The 22,742-nt window shown below is 50.1% G+C and overlaps 1 protein-coding gene across 3 annotated transcripts in view; it reads left to right on the forward strand.

Annotated features, from left to right (window-relative positions):
* The window catches only part of LOC148479122 (uncharacterized), a 52,828-nt gene that overhangs the window by 13,344 nt on the left and 16,742 nt on the right, over positions 1 to 22,742 (forward strand). For all 3 annotated transcript variants that reach the window (XM_088454928.1, XM_088454930.1, XM_088454929.1), the window contains exons 5-8: positions 396 to 523; positions 817 to 935; positions 3,225 to 3,357; positions 3,432 to 3,528. In XM_088454928.1, the coding sequence (XP_088311054.1) occupies positions 396 to 523; positions 817 to 935; positions 3,225 to 3,357; positions 3,432 to 3,528 (477 nt within the window). The remainder of the gene's footprint in view (positions 1 to 395; positions 524 to 816; positions 936 to 3,224; positions 3,358 to 3,431; positions 3,529 to 22,742) is intronic.

Below are 22,742 nucleotides of genomic sequence, written 5' to 3' on the forward strand. Positions count from 1 at the left end.
CATAGGGTCCACAGGGCGCCTGCCCTGACGCACCTGGCTTCATATGGGCTGTGTTACTGGTCACCGGTTTCCCGTCTCCTTCTCCTGTGAGTATGGTTCTTGAGTGTTCCAGTCTTCTCTCTCTTTCTTTCCTCCTCCGGCCTTTGGCTACTTACAAACAGAGGTGCCTCTGGCTTGGGGGTGGGGCTATAGGGAGATTGGACCCAGTGCATCCTGGGAGCTAAACGCTTTAACTGTGTGGTGCCCGGATTTGGTTCCCAACCTATACCCCCAAGGTCAACCCTGTGGACCCTATGGACTTCGTAGAAAGAGAGATAACAAAGGTAAGTTCTTACCATATCTCTTGTTATCCATCTGCATCTCTGAATAATCACCTATTTCTCCCCTATTTCCAGCTCTCCTTGGGGTGTCACGGTATGGGGTGCACGTCAATGGCTTCCTGTGTAGGGGTGCGGAAACATTTATGTGGGTCGCCAGACGTTCATTGACGAAGCCCACGTACCCTGGAAAGCTGGACCACCTGGTGAGTGGGGGTGAGTCCTGGTGGGTTCATGTGTCACAGTGAGGAACATATAATAGTAATAAGTAATGGTTTATATTGTACAGAAGAAGTTCTGCGCTGACGTAAGTTCCTCAGACATTAACTTACATTAATCTGCTGTCTGACACCAATTGTGTGTGAGAGACCTCTGCCCACAGCAGCCATAATAGTAAATAACTGTGCATAGGACGTCATAAGAGGATTTATCTATATAAAACCGTATAGTAGATATAGAATCTGTATGAGAATATAATCCTCAGTCTGCTGCATAACAGGCCGCAGGAGGAATCGCAGCAGGATCCGGAGTGTGGAAGACTCTCCTCAAGGAGTGTATGGAAGAGGCGTGTATCCCAGAATCCCTTGCAGTCACCGCCAAACCAGCCGGGACCGTCAGGTAACCTCTAGTTACTGACTAGTGTATTGTTAGATTCTCCATAGACTCTTAAGCTGGGCATCTCTGAGTTAGGTGACCTCTGTATTGTATCCTTGGCCTCCATCCGTACACGTACGACATCTTGTATAAGCCACCTTCAGTATATGGATCCCCGTCCAACCAGCTAGGACTATATATACATAATTATAAACACAGGGAGAAGACACAAACCCCACACATATAGTACCTTCATAAGGAATAGAACTCATTTGTGCTTAGTAATGCTAGCGGCTATGCCAACCGTGCTGCCTACGAATCACTGACTGTCACTCCCCCATATAACATATTGTTATTATCCCGCCATTGTAGCTACGCGTATAAGCAGCACGATGGGCTGTACCCGGAGTGTCACTCCCCCATATTACATATTGTTATTATCCCGCCATTGTAGCTACGCGTATAAGCAGCACGATGGGCTGTACCCGGAGTGTCACTCCGCTATATTATGTATTGTTATTATCCCGCCATTGTAGCTATGGGTATAAGCAGGACGATGGGCTGTACCCGGAGTGTCACTCCCCCATATTACATATTGTTATCCCGCCATTGTAGCTACACGTATAAGCAGGACGATGGGCTGTACCCGGAGTGTCACTCCCCCATATTACATATTGTTATCCCGCCATTGTAGCTACGCGTATAAGCCGGACGATGGGCTGTACCCGGAGTGTCACTCCCCCATATTACATATTGTTATTATCCCGCCATTGTAGCTACGCGTATAAGCCGGACGATGGGCTGTACCCGGAGTGTCACTCCCCCATATTGCATATTGTTATTATCCCGCCATTGTAGCTACGCGTATAAGCAGGACGATGGGCTGTACCCGGAGTGTCACTCCCCCATATTACATATTGTTATCCCGCCATTGTAGCTACGCGTATAAGCAGGACGATGGGCTGTACCCGGAGTGTCACTCCCCCATATTACATATTGTTATCCCGCCATTGTAGCTACACGTATAAACAGGACGATGGGCTGTACCCGGAGTATCACTCCCCTATATTACATATTGTTATTATCCCGCCATTGTAGCTACACGTATAAGCAGGGCGATGGGCTGTACCCGGAGTGTCACTCCCCCATATTACATATTGTTATCCCGCCATTGTAGCTACACGTATAAGCAGGACGATGGGCTGTACCCGGATTGTCACTCCCCCATATTACATATTGTTATTATCCCGCCATTGTAGCTATGCGTATAAGCAGGACGATGGGCTGTACCCGGAGTGTCACTCCCCCATATTACATATTGTTGTTATCCCGCCATTGTAGCTATGCGTATAAGCAGGACGATGGGCTGTACCCGGAGTGTCACTCCCCCATATTACATATTGTTGTTATCCCGCCATTGTAGCTACGCGTATAAGCAGGACGATGGGCTGTACCCGGAGTGTCACTCCCCCATATTACATATTGTTATCCCGCCATTGTAGCTACACGTATAAGCAGGACGATGGGCTGTACCCGGAGTGTCACTCCCCCATATTACATATTGTTATCCCGCCATTGTAGCTACGCGTATAAGCAGGACGATGGGCTGTACTCGGAGTGTCACTCCCCCATATTACATATTGTTGTTATCCCGCCATTGTAGCTACACGTATAAGCAGGACGATGGGCTGTACCCGGAGTGTCACTCCCCCATATTACATAGTGTTATTATCCCGCCATTGTAGCTACGCGTATAAGCAGGACGATGGGCTGTACCCGGAGTGTCACTCCGCTATATTACGTATTGTTATTATCCCGCCATTGTAGCTATGCGTATAAGCAGGACGATGGGCTGTACCCGGAGTGTCACTCCCCCATATTACATATTGTTATCCCGCCATTGTAGCTACACGTATAAGCAGGACGATGGGCTGTACCCGGAGTGTCACTCCCCCATATTACATATTGTTATCCCGCCATTGTAGCTACGCGTATAAGCCGGACGATGGGCTGTACCCGGAGTTTCACTCCCACATACTACATATTGTTATTATCCCGCCATTGTAGCTATGCGTATAAGCAGGACGATGGGCTGTACCCGGAGTGTCACTCCTCCATATTACATATTGTTATTATCCCGCCATTGTAGCTACGCGTATAAGCAGGACGATGGGCTGTACCCGGAGTATCACTCCCCTATATTACATATTGTTGTTATCCCGCCATTGTAGCTATGCGTATAAGCAGGACGATGGGCTGTACCCGAAGTTTCACTCCCCCATATTACATATTGTTATTATCCCGCCATTGTAGCTATGCTTATAAGCAGGACGATGGGCTGTACCCGGAATGCCAGTTTGTATATGATCTAGAGGTCCCGGAATCCTTCCAGCCAGTTGTAGGAGACGGAGAGGTGCAGGAGTTTTATCTGTGGCCCCTGGACAAGGTAGGTGATCGGCCCCATCCTGCAGCTATGGGCAGACCCCTCACTCTTATACTGACAATTACTCTAATACACAGGTGAGAGCGGCCATCGCTACAGAGGAGTTTAAACCCAACTGCGCTCTGGTGGTTCTGGACTTTCTCCTGAGGACGGGACACATTCAGCCGGACTCAGGTAGGTGTAGTCTGGTCCCTGTGTACTGGGTAAGGTGTCTGCTTTATGTTACATCTCTGCATACAGACCGTCAGGCCATATCTTCTGCCAAAGGACCATTATTCCTGGGTTTCAAACAGAATTTGGTGGACAGAAGAATAAACCATTAGCAGCTCATAGATAAAATAGCGCATATGGCTTAGTACATAGACATACATCGTCCACAGTATGCAATCCTGGGTCACTGTTCCATAAGAACATGATGGATGGCGCAGCTCTATCAGGGGCGCTGTGCCTATCATTAGGGGACGGTACATAGATGAATGGTTTGGGGGACCACAGCCTTACTGGAGAAGTGAGTCAGGAGGAGAGAGGCCTGTGCTATAGGGAAAGATGGGTAATGAGACGCCGGTTACATCGCAGTGTGTGTGTTACAGAGAAGTGAGTCAGGAGGAGAGAGGCCTGTGCTATAGGGAAAGATGGGTAATGAGACACTGGTTACATCGCAGTGTATGTGTGTTACAGAGAAGTGAGATAGGAGGAGAGAGGCCTGTGCTATAGGGAAAGATGGGTAATGAGACGCCGGTTACATCGCAGTGTGTGTGTGTGTGTTACAGAGAAGTGAGTCAGGAGGAGAGAGGCCTGTGCTATAGGGAAAGATGGGTAATGAGACGCCGGTTACATCGCAGTGTGTGTGTGTTACAGAGAAGTGAGTCAGGAGGAGAGAGGCCTGTGCTATAGGGAACGATGGGTAATGAGACGCAGGTTACATCGCAGTGTGTGTGTGTTACAGAGAAGTGAGTCAGGAGGAGAGAGACCTGTGCTATAGGGAAAGATGGGTAATGAGACGCCGGTTACATCGCAGTGTGTGTGTTACAGAGAAGTGAGTCAGGAGGAGAGAGGCCTGTGCTATAGGGAAAGATGGGTAATGAGACGCTGGTTACATCGCAGTGTGTGTTTGTTACAGAGAAGTAAGTCAGGAGGAGAGAGGCCTGTGCTATAGGGAAAGATGGGTAATGAGACGCCGGTTACATCGCAGTGTGTGTGTGTTACAGAGAAGTGAGTCAGGAGGAGAGAGGCCTGTGCTATAGGGAAAGATGGGTAATGAGACGCCGGTTACATCGCAGTGTGTGTGTGTTACAGAGAAGTGAGTCAGGAGGAGAGAGGCCTGTGCTATAGGGAAAGATGGGTAATGAGACACCGGTTACATCGCAGTGTGTGTGTTACAGAGAAGTGAGATAGGAGGAGAGAGGCCTGGGCTATAGGGAAAGATGGGTAATGAGACGCCGGTTACATCGCAGTGTGTGTGTGTTACAGAGAAGTGAGTCCGGAGGAGAGAGGCCTGTGCTATAGGGAAAGATGGGTAATGAGACGCCGGTTACATCGCAGTGTGTTACAGATAAGTGAGTCAGGAGGAGAGAGGCCTGTGCTATAGGGAAAGCTGGGTAATGAGACGCCGGTTACATCGCAGTGTTTGTGTTACAGAGAAGTGAGTCAGGAGGAGAGAGGCCTGTGCTATAGGGAAAGATGGGTAATGAGACGCCGGTTACATCGCAGTGTGTGTGTGTTACAGAGAAGTGAGTCAGGAGGAGAGAGGCCTGTGCTATAGGGAAAGATGGGTAATGAGACGCCGGTTACATCGCAGTGTGTGTGTGTTACAGAGAAGTGAGTCAGGAGGAGAGAGGCCTGTGCTATAGGGAAAGATGGGTAATGAGACGCCGGTTACATCGCAGTGTTTGTGTGTGTTACAGAGAAGTGAGTCAGGAGGAGAGAGGCCTGTGCTATAGTGAAAGATGGGTAATGAGACGCCGGTTACATCGCAGTGTGTGTGTTACAGAGAAGTGAGTCAGGAGGAGAGAGGCCTGTGCTATAGGGAAAGATGGGTAATGAGACGCCGGTTACATCGCAGTGTGTGTGTGTTACAGAGAAGTGAGTCAGGAGGAGAGAGGCCTGTGCTATAGGGAAAGATGGGTAATGAGACGCTGGTTACATCGCAGTGTGTGTGTGTTACAGAGAAGTGAGTCAGGAGGAGAGAGGCCTGTGCTATAGGGAAAGATGGGTAATGAGACGCCGGTTACATCGCAATGTGTGTGTGTTACAGAGAAGTGAGTCAGGAGGAGAGAGGCCTGTGCTATAGGGAAAGATGGGTAATGAGACGCTGGTTACATCGCAGTGTGTGTGTGTTACAGAGAAGTAAGTCAGGAGGAGAGAGGCCTGTGCTATAGGGAAAGATGGGTAATGAGACGCCGGTTACATCGCAGTGTGTGTGTGTTACAGAGAAGTGAGTCAGGAGGAGAGAGGCCTGTGCTATAGGGAAAGATGTGTAATGAGATGCCGGTTACATATCAGTGTGTGTGTTACATAGAAGTGAGTCAGGAGGAGAGAGGCCTGTGCTATAGGGAAAGATGGGTAATGAGACGCCGGTTACATCGCAGTGTGCGTGTGTGTTACAGAGAAGTGAGTCAGGAGGAGAGAGGCCTGTGCTATAGGGAAAGATGGGTAATGAGACGCCGGTTACATCGCAGTGTGTGTGTGTTACAGAGAAGTGAGTCAGGAGGAGAGGGGCCTGTGCTATAGGGAAAGATGGGTAATGAGACGCCGGTTACATCGCAGTGTGTGTGTGTGTTACAGAGAAGTAAGTCAGGAGGAGAGAGGCCTGTGCTATAGGGAAAGATGAGTAATGAGACACCGGTTACATCGCAGTGTGTGTGTTACAGAGAAGTGAGTCAGGAGGAGAGAGGCCTGTGCTATAGGGAAAGATGGGTAATGAGACACCGGTTACATCGCAGTGTGTGTGTTACAGAGAAGTGAGTCAGGAGGAGAGAGGCCTGTGCTATAGGGAAAGATGGGTAATGAGACACCGGTTACATCGCAGTGTGTGTGTTACAGAGAAGTGAGTCAGGAGGAGAGAGGCCTGTGCTATAGGGAAAGATGGGTAATGAGACGCCGGTTACATCGCAGTGTGTGTGTGTTACAGAGAAGTGATTCAGGAGGACAGAGGCCTGTGCTATAGGGAAAGATGGGTAATGAGACGCCGGTTACATCGCAGTGTATATGTGTGTTACAGAGAAGTGAGATAGGAGGAGAGAGGCCTGTGCTATAGGGAAAGATGGGTTATGAGACGCCGATTACATCGCAGTGTGTGTGTGTTACAGAGAAGTGAGTCAGGAGGAGAGAGGCCTGTGCTATAGGGAAAGATGGGTAATGAGACGCCGGTTACATCGCAGTGTGTGTGTGTTACATAGAAGTGAGTCAGGAGGAGAGAGGCCTGTGCTATAGAGAAAGATGGGTAATGAGACGCCGGTTACATCGCAGTGTGTGTGTGTTACAGAGAAGTGAGTCAGGAGGAGAGAGGCCTGTGCTATGGGGAAAGATGGGTAATGAGACGCCGGTTACATCGCAGTGTATGTGTGTTACAGAGAAGTGAGTCAGGAGGAGAGGTGCCTGTGCTATGGGGAAAGATGGGTAATGAGACGCCGGTTACATCGCAGTGTATGTGTGTTACAGAGAAGTGAGTCAGGAGGAGAGAGGCCTGTGCTATAGGGAAAGATGGGTAATGAGACGCCGGTTACATCGCAGTCTGTGTGTGTTACAGAGAAGTGAGTCAGGAGGAGAGAGGCCTGTGCTATAGGGAAAGATGGGTAATGAGACGCCGGTTACATCGCAGTGTATGTGTGTTACAGAGAAGTGAGTCAGGGGGAGAGAGGCCTGTGCTATAGGGAAAGATGGGTAATGAGACGCCGGTTACATCGGAGTCTGTGTGTGTTACAGAGAAGTGAGTCAGGAGGAGAGAGGCCTGTGCTATAGGGAAAGAAGGGTAATGAGACGCTGGTTACATCGCAGTGTGTGTGTGTGTGTGTTACAGAGAAGTGAGTCAGGAGGAGAGAGGCCTGTGCTATAGGGAAAGATGGGTAATGAGACGCCGGTTACATCGCAGTGTGTGTGTGTTACATAGAAGTGAGTCAGGAGGAGAGAGGCCTGTGCTATAGAGAAAGATGGGTAATGAGACGCCGGTTACATCGCAGTGTGTGTGTGTTACAGAGAAGTGAGTCAGGAGGAGAGAGGCCTGTGCTATGGGGAAAGATGGGTAATGAGACGCCGGTTACATCGCAGTGTATGTGTGTTACAGAGAAGTGAGTCAGGAGGAGAGGTGCCTGTGCTATGGGGAAAGATGGGTAATGAGACGCCGGTTACATCGCAGTGTATGTGTGTTACAGAGAAGTGAGTCAGGAGGAGAGAGGCCTGTGCTATAGGGAAAGATGGGTAATGAGACGCCGGTTACATCGCAGTCTGTGTGTGTTACAGAGAAGTGAGTCAGGAGGAGAGAGGCCTGTGCTATAGGGAAAGATGGGTAATGAGACGCCGGTTACATCGCAGTGTATGTGTGTTACAGAGAAGTGAGTCAGGGGGAGAGAGGCCTGTGCTATAGGGAAAGATGGGTAATGAGACGCCGGTTACATCGGAGTCTGTGTGTGTTACAGAGAAGTGAGTCAGGAGGAGAGAGGCCTGTGCTATAGGGAAAGATGGGTAATGAGACGCCGGTTACATCGGAGTCTGTGTGTGTTACAGAGAAGTGAGTCAGGAGGAGAGAGGCCTGTGCTATAGGGAAAGATGGGTAATGAGACGCCGGTTACATCGCAGTGTGTGTGTTACAGAGAAGTGAGTCAGGAGGAGAGAGGCCTGTGCTATAGGGAAAGATGGGTAATGAGACGCTGGTTACATCGCAGTGTATGTGTGTTACAGAGAAGTGAGTCAGGAGGAGAGAGACCTGTGCTATAGGGAAAGATGGGTAATGAGACGCCGGTTACATCGCAGTGTGTGTGTGTGTTACAGAGAAGTGAGTCAGGAGGAGAGAGGCCTGTGCTATAGGGAAAGATGGGTAATGAGACGCCGGTTACATCGCTGTGTGTGTGTGTTACAGAGAAGTAAGTCAGGAGGAGAGAGGCCTGTGCTATAGGGAAAGATGAGTAATGAGACGCCGGTTACATCGCAGTGTGTGTGTTACAGAGAAGTAAGTCAGGAGGAGAGAGGCCTGTGCTATAGGGAAAGATGGGTAATGAGACGCCGGTTACATCGCAGTGTGTGTGTTACAGAGAAGTGAGTCAGGAGGAGAGAGGCCTGTGCTATAGGGAAAGATGGGTTATGAGACACCGGTTACATCGCAGTGTGTGTGTTACAGAGAAGTGAGACAGGAGGAGAGAGACCTGTGCTATGGGGAAAGATGGGTAATGAGACGCCGGTTACATCGCAGTGTATGTGTGTTACAGAGAAGTGAGTCAGGAGGAGAGAGGCCTGTGCTATAGGGAAAGATGGGTTATGAGACGCCGGTTACATCGCAGTGTGTGTGTTACAGAGAAGTGAGTCAGGAGGAGAGAGGCCTGTGCTATAGGGAAAGATGGGTAATGAGACGCCGGTTACATCGCAGTGTGTGTGTGTTACAGAGAATTGAGTCAGGAGGAGAGAGGCCTGTGCTATAGAGAAAGATGGGTAATGAGACGCCGGTTACATCGCAGTGTGTGTGTTACAGAGAAGTGAGTCAGGAGGAGAGAGGCCTGTGCTATAGGGAAAGATGTGTAATGAGACGCCGGTTACATCGCAGTGTGTGTGTGTTACATAGAAGTGAGTCAGGAGGAGAGAGGCCTGTGCTATAGGGAAAGATGTGTAATGAGACGCCGGTTACATCGCAGTGTGTGTGTGTGTTACAGAGAAGTGAGTCAGGAGGAGAGAGACCTGTGCTATAGGGAAAGATGGGTAATGAGACGCCGGTTACATCGCAGTGTGTGTGTGTTACAGAGAAGTGAATTAGGAGGAGTGAGGCCTGTGCTATAGGGAAAGATGGGTAATGAGACGCCGGTTATATCGCACTGTGTGTGTTACAGAGAAGTGAGTCAGGAGGAGAGAGGCCTGTGCTTTGGCGAAAGATGGGTAATGAGACGCCGGTTACATCGCAGTGTGTGTGTGTTACAGTGAAGTGAGTCAGGAGGAGAGGGGCCTGTGCTATAGGGAAAGATGGGTAATGAGACGCCGGTTACATCGCAGTGTGTGTGTGTTACAGAGAAGTGAGATAGGAGGAGAGAGACCTGTGCTATAGGGAATGATGGGTAATGAGACGCCGGTTACATCGCAGTGTGTGTGTTACAGAGAAGTGAGATAGGAGGAGAGAGGCCTGTGCTATAGGAAAGATGGGAAATGAGACGCCGGTTACATCGCAGTGTGCGTGTGTGTTACAGAGAAGTGAGATAGGATGAGAGAGCCCTGTGCTATAGGGAAAGATGGGTAATGAGACGCCGGTTACATCGCAGTGTGTGTGTGTGTTACAGAGAAGTGAGTCAGGAGGAGAGAGCCCTGTGCTATAGGGAAAGATGGGTAATGAGACACCGGTTACATCGCAGTGTGTGTGTGTGTTACAGAGAAGTGAGTCAGGAGGAGAGAGGCCTGTGCTATAGGGAAAGATGGGTAATGAGACGCCGGTTACATCGCAGTGTGTGTGTTACAGAGAAGTGAATTAGGAGGAGTGAGGCCTGTGCTATAGGGAAAGATGGGTAATGAGGCGCCGGTTACATCGCAGTATGTGTGTGTTACAGAGAAGTGAGTCAGGAGGAGAGAGGCCTGTGCTATAGGGAAAGATGGATAATGAGACACCGGTTACATCGCAGTGTGTGTGTGTTACAGAGAAGTGAGTCAGGAGGAGAGAGGCCTGTGCTATAGGAAAGATGGGAAATGAGACGCTGGTTACATCGCAGTGTGTGTGTGTTACAGAGAAGTGAGTCAGGAGGAGAGAGGCCTGTGCTATAGGGAAAGAAGGGTAATGAGACGCCGGTTACATCGCAGTGTGTGTGTGTTACAGAGAAGTGAGTCTGGAGGAGAGAGGCCTGTGCTATAGGGAAAGATGGGTAATGAGACGCCGGTTACATCGCAGTGTGTGTGTGTTACAGAGAAGTGAGTCAGGAGGAGAGAGGCCTGTGCTATAGGGAAAGATGGGTAATGAGACACCGGTTACATCGCAGTGTGTGTGTGTTACAGAGAAGTGAGTCAGGAGGAGAGAGGCCTGTGCTATAGGGAAAGATGGGTAATGAGACACCGGTTACATTGCAGTGTGTGTGTGTTACAGAGAAGTGAGTCAGGAGGAGAGAGGCCTGTGCTATAGGGAAAGATGGGTAATGAGACGCCGGTTACATCGCTGTGTGTGTGTGTTACAGAGAAGTGAGTCAGGAGGAGAGAGGCCTGTGCTATAGGGAAAGATGGGTAATGAGACGCCGGTTACATCGCTGTGTGTGTGTGTTACAGAGAAGTGAGTCAGGAGGAGAGAGGCCTGTGCTATAGGGAAAGATGGGTAATGAGACGCCGGTTACATCGCAGTGTGTGTGTGTTACAGAGAAGTGAGTCAGGAGGAGAGAGGCCTGTGCTATAGGGAGAGATGGGTAATGAGACGCCAGTTACATCGCAGTGTGTGTGTTACAGAGAAGTGAGTCAGGAGGAGAGAGGCCTGTGCTATAGGGAAAGATGGGTTATGAGATGCCGGTTACATCGCAGTGTGTGTGTGTTACAGAGAAGTGAGTCAGGAGGAGAGAGGCCTGTGCTATAGGGAAAGATGGGTAATGAGACGCCGGTTACATCGCAGTGTGTGTGTGTTACAGAGAAGTGAGTCAGGAGGAGAGAGACCTGTGCTATAGGGAAAGATGGGTAATGAGACGCCGGTTACATCGCAGTGTGTGTGTGTTACAGAGAAGTGAGTCAGGAGGACAGAGGCCTGTGCTATAGGGAAAGATGGGTAATGAGACGCCAGTTACATCGCAGTGTGTGTGTGTGTTACAGAGAAGTGAGTCAGGAGGAGAGAGGCCTGTGCTATAGGGAAAGATGGGTAATGAGACGCCGGTTACATCGCAGTGTGTGTGTGTGTTACAGAGAAGTGAGATAGGAGGAGAGAGGCCTGTGCTATAGGGAAAGATGGGTAATGAGACGCCGGTTACATCGCTGTGTGTGTGTGTGTGTGTGTTACAGAGAAGTGAGTCAGGAGGAGAGAGGCCTGTGCTATAGGGAAAGATGGGTAATGAGACACCGGTTACATCGCAGTGTGTGTGTTACAGAGAAGTGAGTCAGGAGGAGTGAGGCCTGTGCTATAGGGAAAGATGGGTAATGAGACGCCGGTTACATCGCAGTGTGTGTGTTACAGAGAAGTGAGTCAGGAGGAGAGAGGCCTGTGCTATAGGGAAAGATGGGTAATGAGACACCGGTTACATCGCAGTGTGTGTGTTACAGAGAAGTAAGTCAGGAGGAGAGAGACCTGTGCTATAGGGAAAGATGGGTAATGAGACGCCGGTTACATCGCAGTGTGTGTGTGTGTTACAGAGAAGTGAGTCAGGAGGAGAGAGGCCTGTGCTATAGGGAAAGATGGGAAATGAGACGCCGGTTACATCGCAGTGTGTGTGTTACAGAGAAGTGAGTCAGGAGGAGAGAGGCCTGTGCTATAGGGAAAGATGGGTAATGAGACGCCGGTTATATCGCAGTGTGTGTGTGTGTTACAGAGAAGTGAGATAGGAGGAGAGTGGCCTGTGCTATAGGGAAAGATGGGTAATGAGACGCCGGTTACATCGCAGTGTATGTGTGTTACAGAGAAGTGAGTCAGGAGGAGAGAGGCCTGTGCTATAGGGAAAGATGGGTAATGAGACGCCGGTTACATCGCAGTGTGTGTGTGTTACAGAGAAGTGAGTCAGGAGGAGAGAGGCCTGTGCTATAGGGAAAGATGGGTAATGAGATGCCGGTTACATCGCAGTGTGTGTGTTACAGAGAAGTGAGTCAGGAGGAGAGAGGCCTGTGCTATAGGGAAAGATGGGTAATGAGACGCTGGTTACATCGCAGTGTGTGTGTTACAGAGAAGTGAGATAGGAGGAGAGAGGCCTGTGCTATAGGGAAAGATGGGTAATGAGGCACCTGTTACATCGCAGTGTGTGTGTTACAGAGAAGTGAGTCAGGAGGAGAGAGACCTGTGCTATAGGGAAAGATGGGTAATGAGACACCGGTTACATCGCAGTGTGTGTGTTACAGAGAAGTGAGTCAGGAGGAGAGAGGCCTGTGCTATAGGGAAAGATGGGTAATGAGACGCCGGTTACATCGCAGTGTGTGTGTGTTACAGAGAAGTGTGTCAGGAGGAGAGAGGCCTGTGCTATAGGGAAAGATGGGTAATGAGACGCCGGTTACATCGCAGTGTGTGTGTTACAGAGAAGTGAGTCAGGAGGAGAGAGGCCTGTGCTATAGGGAAAGATGGGTAATGAGACGCCGGTTACATCGCAGTGTGTGTGTTACAGAGAAGTAAGTCAGGAGGAGAGAGGCCTGTGCTATAGGGAAAGATGGGTAATGAGACGCCGGTTACATCGCAGTGTGTGTGTTACAGAGAAGTGAGTCAGGAGGAGAGAGGCCTGTGCTATAGGGAAAGATGGGTAATGAGACGCCGGTTACATCGCAGTGTGTGTGTTACAGAGAAGTGAGATAGGAGGAGAGAGGCCTGTGCTATAGGGAAAGATGTGTAATGAGACGCCGGTTACATCGCAGTGTGTGTGTGTTACATAGAAGTGAGTCAGGAGGAGAGAGGCCTGTGCTATAGGGAAAGATGGGTAATGAGGCGCCGGTTACATCGCAGTGTGTGTGTGTTACAGAGAAGTGAGTCAGGAGGAGAGAGGCCTGTGCTATAGGGAAAGATGGGTAATGAGGCGCCGGTTACATCGCAGTGTGTGTGTGTTACAGAGAAGTGAGTCAGGAGGAGAGAGGCCTGTGCTATAGGGAAAGATGGGTAATGAGACGCCGGTTACATCGCTGTGTGTGTGTGTGTGTGTGTGTGTTACAGAGAAGTGAGTCAGGAGGAGAGAGGCCTGTGCTATAGGGAAAGATGGGTAATGAGACGCCGGTTACATCGCAGTGTGTGTGTTACAGAGAAGTGAGTCAGGAGGAGAGAGACCTGTGCTATAGGGAAAGATGGGTAATGAGACGCCGGTTACATCGCAGTGTGTGTGTGTTACAGAGAAGTGAATTAGGAGGAGTGAGGCCTGTGCTATAGGGAAAGATGGGTAATGAGACGCCGGTTACATCGCAGTGTGTGTGTTACAGAGAAGTGAGTCAGGAGGAGAGAGGCCTGTGCTTTGGCGAAAGATGGGTAATGAGACGCCGGTTACATCGCAGTGTGTGTGTGTTACAGAGAAGTGAGTCAGGAGGAGAGAGGCCTGTGCTATAGGGAAAGATGGGTAATGAGACGCCGGTTACATCGCAGTGTGTGTGTTACAGAGAAGTGAGTCAGGAGGAGAGAGGCCTGTGCTATAGGGAAAGATGGGTAATGAGATGCCGGTTACATCGCAGTGTGTGTGTGTTACAGAGAAGTGAGTCAGGAGGAGAGAGGCCTGTGCTATAGGGAAAGAAGGGTAATGAGACGCCGGTTACATCGCAGTGTGTGTGTGTTACAGAGAAGTGAGTCTGGAGGAGAGAGGCCTGTGCTATAGGGAAAGATGGGTAATGAGGCGCCGGTTACATCGCAGTGTGTGTGTGTTACAGAGAAGTGAGTCAGGAGGAGAGAGGCCTGTGCTATAGGGAAAGATGGGTAATGAGACGCCGGTTACATCGCAGTGTGTGTGTGTTACAGAGAAGTGAGTCAGGAGGAGAGAGGCCTGTGCTATAGGGAAAGATGGGTAATGAGACGCTGGTTACATCGCAGTGTGTGTGTGTTACAGAGAAGTGAGTCAGGAGGAGAGGGGCCTGTGCTATAGGGAAAGATGGGTAATGAGACGCCGGTTACATCGCAGTGTGTGTGTGTTACAGAGAAGTGAGTCAGGAGGAGAGAGGCCTGTGCTATAGGAAAGATGGGAAATGAGACGCTGGTTACATCGCAGTGTGTGTGTGTTACAGAGAAGTGAGTCAGGAGGAGAGAGGCCTGTGCTATAGGGAAAGATGGGTAATGAGACGCCGGTTACATCGCAGTGTGTGTGTGTTACAGAGAAGTGAGTCAGGAGGAGAGACCTGTGCTATAGGGAAAGATGGGTAATGAGACACCGGTTACATCGCAGTGTGTGTGTTACAGAGAAGTGAGTCAGGAGGAGAGAGGCCTGTGCTATAGGGAAAGATGGGTAATGAGACGCCGGTTACATCGCAGTGTGTGTGTGTGTTACAGAGAAGTGAGTCAGGAGGAGAGAGGCCTGTGCTATAGGGAAAGATGGGTAATGAGACGCTGGTTACATCGCAGTGTGTGTGTTACAGAGAAGTGAGATAGGATGAGAGAGGCCTGTGCTATAGGGAAAGATGGGTAATGAGACGCCGGTTACATCGCAGTGTGTGTGTGTTACAGAGAAGTGAGTCAGGAGGAGAGAGGCCTGTGCTATAGGGAAAGATGGGTAATGAGACACCTGTTACATCGCAGTGTGTGTGTTACAGAGAAGTGAGTCAGGAGGAGAGAGACCTGTGCTATAGGGAAAGATGGGTAATGAGACGCCGGTTACATCGCAGTGTGTGTGTTACAGAGAAGTGAGATAGGAGGAGAGAGGCCTGTGCTATAGGGAAAGATGGGTAATGAGACGCCGGTTACATCGCAGTGTGTGTGTGTTACAGAGAAGTGAGTCAGGAGGAGAGAGGCCTGTGCTATAGGGAAAGATGGGTAATGAGACGCCGGTTACATTGCTGTGTGTGTGTGTTACAGAGAAGTGAGTCAGGAGGAGAGAGGCCTGTGCTATAGGGAAAGATGGGTAATGAGACGCCGGTTACATCGCAGTGTATGTGTGTTACAGAGAAGTGAGTCAGGAGGAGAGAGGCCTGTGCTATAGGGAAAGATGGGTAATGAGATGCCGGTTACATCGCTGTGTGTGTGTTACAGAGAAGTGAGTCAGGAGGAGAGAGGCCTGTGCTATAGGGAAAGATGGGTAATGAGACGCCGGTTACATCGCTGTGTGTGTGTTACAGAGAAGTGAGTCAGGAGGAGAGAGGCCTGTGCTATAGGGAAAGATGGGTAATGAGACGCCGGTTACATCGCAGTGTGTGTGTGTGTTACAGAGAAGTGAGTCAGGAGGAGAGAGGCCTGTGCTATAGGGAAAGATGTGTAATGAGACGCTGGTTACATCGCAGTGTGTGTGTGTTACAGAGAAGTGAGTCAGGAGGAGAGGGGCCTGTGCTATAGGGAAAGATGGGTAATGAGACGCCGGTTACATCGCAGTGTGTGTGTTACAGAGAAGTAAGTCAGGAGGAGAGAGGCCTGTGCTATAGGGAAAGATGGGTAATGAGACGCCGGTTACATCGCAGTGTGTGTGTTACAGAGAAGTGAGTCAGGAGGAGAGAGGCCTGTGCTATAGGGAAAGATGGGTAATGAGACCCCAGTTACATCGCAGTGTGTGTGTGTTACAGAGAAGTGAGTCAGGAGGAGAGAGGCCTGTGCTATAGGGAAAGATGGGAAATGAGACGCCGGTTACATCGCAGTGTGTGTGTTACAGAGAAGTAAGTCAGGAGGAGAGAGGCCTGTGCTATAGGGAAAGATGGGTAATGAGACGCCGGTTACATCGCAGTGTGTGTGTTACAGAGAAGTGAGTCAGGAGGAGAGAGGCCTGTGCTATAGGGAAAGATGGGTAATGAGACCCCGGTTACATCGCAGTGTATGTGTGTTACAGAGAAGTGAGTCAGGAGGAGAGAGGCCTGTGCTATAGGGAAAGATGGGTAATGAGACGCCGGTTACATCGCAGTGTGTGTGTTACAGAGAAGTGAGTCAGGAGGAGAGAGGCCTGTGCTATAGTGAAAGATGGGTAATGAGACGCCGGTTACATCGCAGTGTGTGTGTTACAGAGAAGTGAGTCAGGAGGAGAGAGGCCTGTGCTATAGGGAAAGATGGGTAATGAGACGCCGGTTACATCGCAGTGTGTGTGTTACAGAGAAGTGAGTCAGGAGGAGAGAGGCCTGTGCTATAGGGAAAGATGGGTAATGAGACGCCGGTTACATCGCAGTGTGTGTGTTACAGAGAAGTGAGTCAGGAGGAGAGAGGCCTGTGCTATAGGGAAAGATGGGTAATGAGACGCCGGTTACATCGCAGTGTGTGTGTGTTACAGAGAATTGAGTCAGGAGGAGAGAGACCTGTGCTATAGGGAAAGATGGGTAATGAGACGCCGGTTACATCGCAGTGTATGTGTGTTACAGAGAAGTGAGTCAGGAGGAGAGAGGCCTGTGCTATAGGGAAAGATGGGTAATGAGACGCCGGTTACATCGCAGTGTGTGTGTTACAGAGAAGTGAGTCAGGAGGAGAGAGGCCTGTGCTATAGGGAAAGATGGGTAATGAGACGCCGGTTACATCGCAGTGTGTGTGTGTTACAGAGAATTGAGTCAGGAGGAGAGAGGCCTGTGCTATAGGGAAAGATGGGTAATGAGACGCCGGTTACATCGCAGTGTGTGTGTGTTACAGAGAAGTGAGTCAGGAGGAGAGAGACCTGTGCTATAGAGAAAGATGGGTAATGAGACGCCGGTTACATCGCAGTGTGTGTGTTACAGAGAAGTGAGATAGGAGGAGAGAGGCCTGTGCTATAGGGAAAGATGTGTAATGAGACGCCGGTTACATCGCAGTGTGTGTGTGTTACATAGAAGTGAGTCTGGAGGAGAGAGGCCTGTGCTATAGGGAAAGATGGGTAATGAGGCGCCGGTTACATCGCAGTGTGTGTGTGTTACAGAGAAGTGAGTCAGGAGGAGAGAGGCCTGTGCTATAGGGAAAGATGGGTAATGAGACGCCGGTTACATCGCAGTGTGTGTGTGTGTTACAGAGAAGTTAGTCAGGGGGAGAGAGGCCTGTGCTATAGGGAAAGATGGGTAATGAGACGCCGGTTACATCGCAGTGTGTGTGTTACAGAGAAGTGAGTCAGGAGGAGAGAGACCTGTGCTATAGGGAAAGATGGGTAATGAGACGCCGGTTACATCGCAGTGTGTGTGTGTTACAGAGAAGTGAATTAGGAGGAGTGAGGCCTGTGCTATAGGGAAAGATGGGTAATGAGACGCCGGTTACATCGCAGTGTGTGTGTTACATAGAAGTGAGTCAGGAGGAGAGAGGCCTGTGCTATAGGGAAAGATGGGTAATGAGACGCCGGTTACATCGCAGTGTGTGTGTTACAGAGAAGTGAGTCAGGAGGAGAGAGGCCTGTGCTATAGGGAAAGATGGGTAATGAGACGCCGGTTACATCGCAGTGTGTGTGTTACAGAGAAGTGAGTCAGGAGGAGAGAGGCCTGTGCTATAGGGAAAGATGGGTTATGAGACGCCGGTTACATCGCAGTGTGTGTGTTACAGAGAAGTGAGTCAGGAGGAGAGAGGCCTGTGCTATAGGGAAAGATGGGTTATGAGACGCCGGTTACATCGCAGTGTGTGTGTTACAGAGAAGTGAGTCAGGAGGAGAGAGGCCTGTGCTATAGGGAAAGATGGGTAATGAGACCCCGGTTACATCGCAGTGTATGTGTGTTACAGAGAAGTGAGTCAGGAGGAGAGAGGCCTGTGCTATAGGGAAAGATGGGTAATGAGACGCCGGTTACATCGCAGTGTGTGTGTTACAGAGAAGTGAGTCAGGAGGAGAGAGGCCTGTGCTATAGGGAAAGATGGGTAATGAGACGCCGGTTACATCGCAGTGTGTGTGTTACAGAGAAGTGAGTCAGGAGGAGAGAGGCCTGTGCTATAGGGAAAGATGGGTTATGAGACGCCGGTTACATCGCAGTGTGTGTGTTACAGAGAAGTGAGTCAGGAGGAGAGAGGCCTGTGCTATAGGGAAAGATGGGTAATGAGACGCCGGTTACATCGCAGTGTGTGTGTTACAGAGAAGTGAGTCAGGAGGAGAGAGGCCTGTGCTATAGGGAAAGATGGGTAATGAGACGCCGGTTACATCGCAGTGTGTGTGTGTGTTACAGAGAAGTTAGTCAGGGGGAGAGAGGCCTGTGCTATAGGGAAAGATGGGTAATGAGACGCCGGTTACATCGCAGTGTGTGTGTGTTACAGAGAAGTGAGTCTGGAGGAGAGAGGTCTGTGCTATAGGGAAAGATGGGTAATGAGACACCGGTTACATCGCAGTGTGTGTGTGTTACAGAGAAGTGAGTCAGGAGGAGAGAGGCCTGTGCTATAGGGAAAGATGGGTAATGAGACGCCGGTTACATCGCAGTGTGTGTGTTACAGAGAAGTGAGTCAGGAGGAGAGAGGCCTGTGCTTTGGCGAAAGATGGGTAATGAGACGCCGGTTACATCGCAGTGTGTGTGTGTTACAGAGAAGTGAGTCAGGAGGAGAGAGGCCTGTGCTATAGGGAAAGATGGGTAATGAGACGCCGGTTACATCGCAGTGTGTGTGTGTTACAGAGAAGTGAGTCAGGAGGAGAGAGGCCTGTGCTATAGGGAAAGAAGGGTAATGAGACGCCGGTTACATCGCAGTGTGTGTGTGTTACAGAGAAGTGAGTCTGGAGGAGAGAGGCCTGTGCTATAGGGAAAGATGGGTAATGAGGCGCCGGTTACATCGCAGTGTTTGTGTGTTACAGAGAAGTGAGATAGGAGGAGAGAGACCTGTGCTATAGGGAAAGATGGGTAATGAGACGCCGGTTACATCGCAGTGTGTGTGTGTGTTACAGAGAAGTGAGTCAGGAGGAGAGAGGCCTGTGCTATAGGGAAAGATGGGTAATGAGACGCCGGTTACATCGCAGTGTGTGTGTGTTACAGAGAAGTGAGTCAGGAGGAGAGAGGCCTGTGCTATAGGAAAGATGGGAAATGAGACGCTGGTTACATCGCAGTGTGTGTGTGTTACAGAGAAGTGAGTCAGGAGGAGAGGGGCCTGTGCTATAGGGAAAGATGGGTAATGAGACGCCGGTTACATCGCAGTGTGTGTGTGTTACAGAGCAGTGAGATAGGAGGAGAGAGGCCTGTGCTATAGGGAAAGATGGGTTATGAGACGCCGGTTACATCGCAGTGTGTGTGTGTTACAGAGAAGTGAGTCAGGAGGAGTGAGGCCTGTGCTATAGGGAAAGATGGGTAATGAGACGCCGGTTACATCGCAGTGTGTGTGTTACAGAGAAGTGAGTCAGGAGGAGAGAGGCCTGTGCTATAGGGAATGATGGGTAATGAGACGCCGGTTACATCGCAGTGTGTGTGTTACAGAGAAGTGAGTCAGGAGGAGAGAGGCCTGTGCTATAGGGAAAGATGGGTAATGAGACACCGGTTACATCGCAGTGTGTGTGTTACAGAGAAGTAAGTCAGGAGGAGAGAGACCTGTGCTATAGGGAAAGATGGGTAATGAGACGCCGGTTACATCGCAGTGTGTGTGTGTTACAGAGAAGTGAGTCAGGAGGAGAGAGGCCTGTGCTATAGGGAAAGATGGGTAATGAGACGCCGGTTACATCGCAGTGTGTGTGTGTGTTACAGAGAAGTGAGTCAGGAGGAGAGAGGCCTGTGCTATAGGGAAAGATGGGAAATGAGACGCCGGTTACATCGCAGTGTGTGTGTGTTACAGAGAAGTGAGTCAGGAGGAGAGAGGCCTGTGCTATAGGGAAAGATGGGTAATGAGACGCCGGTTATATCGCAGTGTGTGTGTGTGTTACAGAGAAGTGAGATAGGAGGAGAGAGGCCTGTGCTATAGGGAAAGATGGGTAATGAGACGCTGGTTACATCGCAGTGTGTGTGTTACAGAGAAGTGAGTCAGGAGGAGAGAGGCCTGTGCTATAGGGAAAGATGGGTAATGAGACGCCGGTTACATCGCAGTGTGTGTGTGTTACAGAGAAGTGAGTCAGGAGGAGAGACCTGTGCTATAGGGAAAGATGGGTAATGAGACACCGGTTACATCGCAGTGTGTGTGTTATAGAGAAGTGAGTCAGGAGGAGAGAGGCCTGTGCTATAGGGAAAGATGGGTAATGAGACGCCGGTTACATCGCAGTGTGTGTGTGTGTTACAGAGAAGTGAGTCAGGAGGAGAGAGACCTGTGCTATAGGGAAAGATGGGTAATGAGACGCTGGTTACATCGCAGTGTGTGTGTTACAGAGAAGTGAGATAGGAGGAGAGAGGCCTGTGCTATAGGGAAAGATGGGTAATGAGACACCTGTTACATCGCAGTGTGTGTGTTACAGAGAAGTGAGTCAGGAGGAGAGAGACCTGTGCTATAGGGAAAGATGGGTAATGAGACACCGGTTACATCGCAGTGTGTGTGTGTTACAGAGAAGTGTGTCAGGAGGAGAGAGGCCTGTGCTATAGGGAAAGATGGGTAATGAGACGCCGGTTACATCGCAGTGTGTGTGTGTTACAGAGAAGTGAGTCAGGAGGAGAGAGGCCTGTGCTATAGGGAAAGATGGGAAATGAGACACCGGTTACATCGCAGTGTGTGTGTTACAGAGAAGTAAGTCAGGAGGAGAGAGGCCTGTGCTATAGGGAAAGATGGGTAATGAGACGCCGGTTACATCGCAGTGTGTGTGTTACAGAGAAGTGAGTCAGGAGGAGAGAGGCCTGTGCTATAGGGAAAGATGGGTTATGAGACGCCGGTTACATCGCAGTGTGTGTGTTACAGAGAAGTGAGTCAGGAGGAGAGAGGCCTGTGCTATAGGGAAAGATGGGTAATGAGACGCCGGTTACATCGCAGTGTGTGTGTTACAGAGAAGTGAGTCAGGAGGAGAGAGGCCTGTGCTATAGGGAAAGATGGGTAATGAGACGCCGGTTACATCGCAGTGTGTGTGTTACAGAGAAGTGAGTCAGGAGGAGAGAGGCCTGTGCTATAGGGAAAGATGGGTAATGAGACGCCGGTTACATCGCAGTGTGTGTGTTACAGAGAAGTGAGTCAGGAGGAGAGAGGCCTGTGCTATAGGGAAAGATGGGTAATGAGACGCCGGTTACATCGCAGTGTGTGTGTTACAGAGAAGTGAGTCAGGAGGAGAGAGGCCTGTGCTATAGGGAAAGATGGGTAATGAGACGCCGGTTACATCGCAGTGTGTGTGTTACAGAGAAGTGAGTCAGGAGGAGAGAGGCCTGTGCTATAGGGAAAGATGGGTAATGAGATGCCGGTTACATCGCAGTGTGTGTGTGTTACAGAGAATTGAGTCAGGAGGAGAGAGGCCTGTGCTATAGAGAAAGATGGGTAATGAGACGCCGGTTACATCGCAGTGTGTGTGTTACAGAGAAGTGAGATAGGAGGAGAGAGGCCTGTGCTATAGGGAAAGATGTGTAATGAGACGCCGGTTACATCGCAGTGTGTGTGTGTTACATAGAAGTGAGTCAGGAGGAGAGAGGCCTGTGCTATAGGGAAAGATGGGTAATGAGGCGCCGGTTACATCGCAGTGTGTGTGTGTTACAGAGAAGTGAGTCAGGAGGAGAGAGGCCTGTGCTATAGGGAAAGATGGGTAATGAGACGCCGGTTACATCGCAGTGTGTGTGTGTGTTACAGAGAAGTTAGTCAGGAGGAGAGAGGCCTGTGCTATAGGGAAAGATGGGTAATGAGACGCCGGTTACATCGCAGTGTGTGTGTGTGTTACAGAGAAGTGAGTCAGGAGGAGAGAGGCCTGTGCTATAGGGAAAGATGGGTAATGAGACGCCGGTTACATCGCAGTGTGTGTGTTACAGAGAAGTGAGTCAGGAGGAGAGAGACCTGTGCTTAAGGGAAAGATGGGTAATGAGACGCCGGTTACATCGCAGTGTGTGTGTGTTACAGAGAAGTGAATTAGGAGGAGTGAGGCCTGTGCTATAGGGAAAGATGGGTAATGAGACGCCGGTTACATCGCAGTGTGTGTGTTACAGAGAAGTGAGTCAGGAGGAGAGAGGCCTGTGCTATAGGGAAAGATGGGTAATGAGACGCCGGTTACATCGCAGTGTGTGTGTGTTACAGAGAAGTGAGTCAGGAGGAGAGAGGCCTGTGCTATAGGGAAAGATGGGTAATGAGACGCCGGTTACATCGCAGTGTGTGTGTGTTACAGAGAAGTGAGTCAGGAGGAGAGAGGCCTGTGCTTTGGCGAAAGATGGGTAATGAGACGCCGGTTACATCGCAGTGTGTGTGTGTTACAGAGAAGTGAGTCAGGAGGAGAGAGGCCTGTGCTATAGGGAAAGATGGGTAATGAGACGCCGGTTACATCGCAGTGTGTGTGTTACAGAGAAGTGAGTCAGGAGGAGAGAGGCCTGTGCTTTGGCGAAAGATGGGTAATGAGACGCCGGTTACATCGCAGTGTGTGTGTGTTACAGAGAAGTGAGTCAGGAGGAGAGAGGCCTGTGCTATAGGGAAAGAAGGGTAATGAGACGCCGGT

Source organism: Taudactylus pleione, unplaced genomic scaffold (genome assembly GCF_031769625.1).
Source record: "Taudactylus pleione unplaced genomic scaffold, aTauple2 ptg000635l, whole genome shotgun sequence".
Classification (NCBI taxonomy): Eukaryota; Metazoa; Chordata; class Amphibia; order Anura; family Myobatrachidae; genus Taudactylus; species Taudactylus pleione.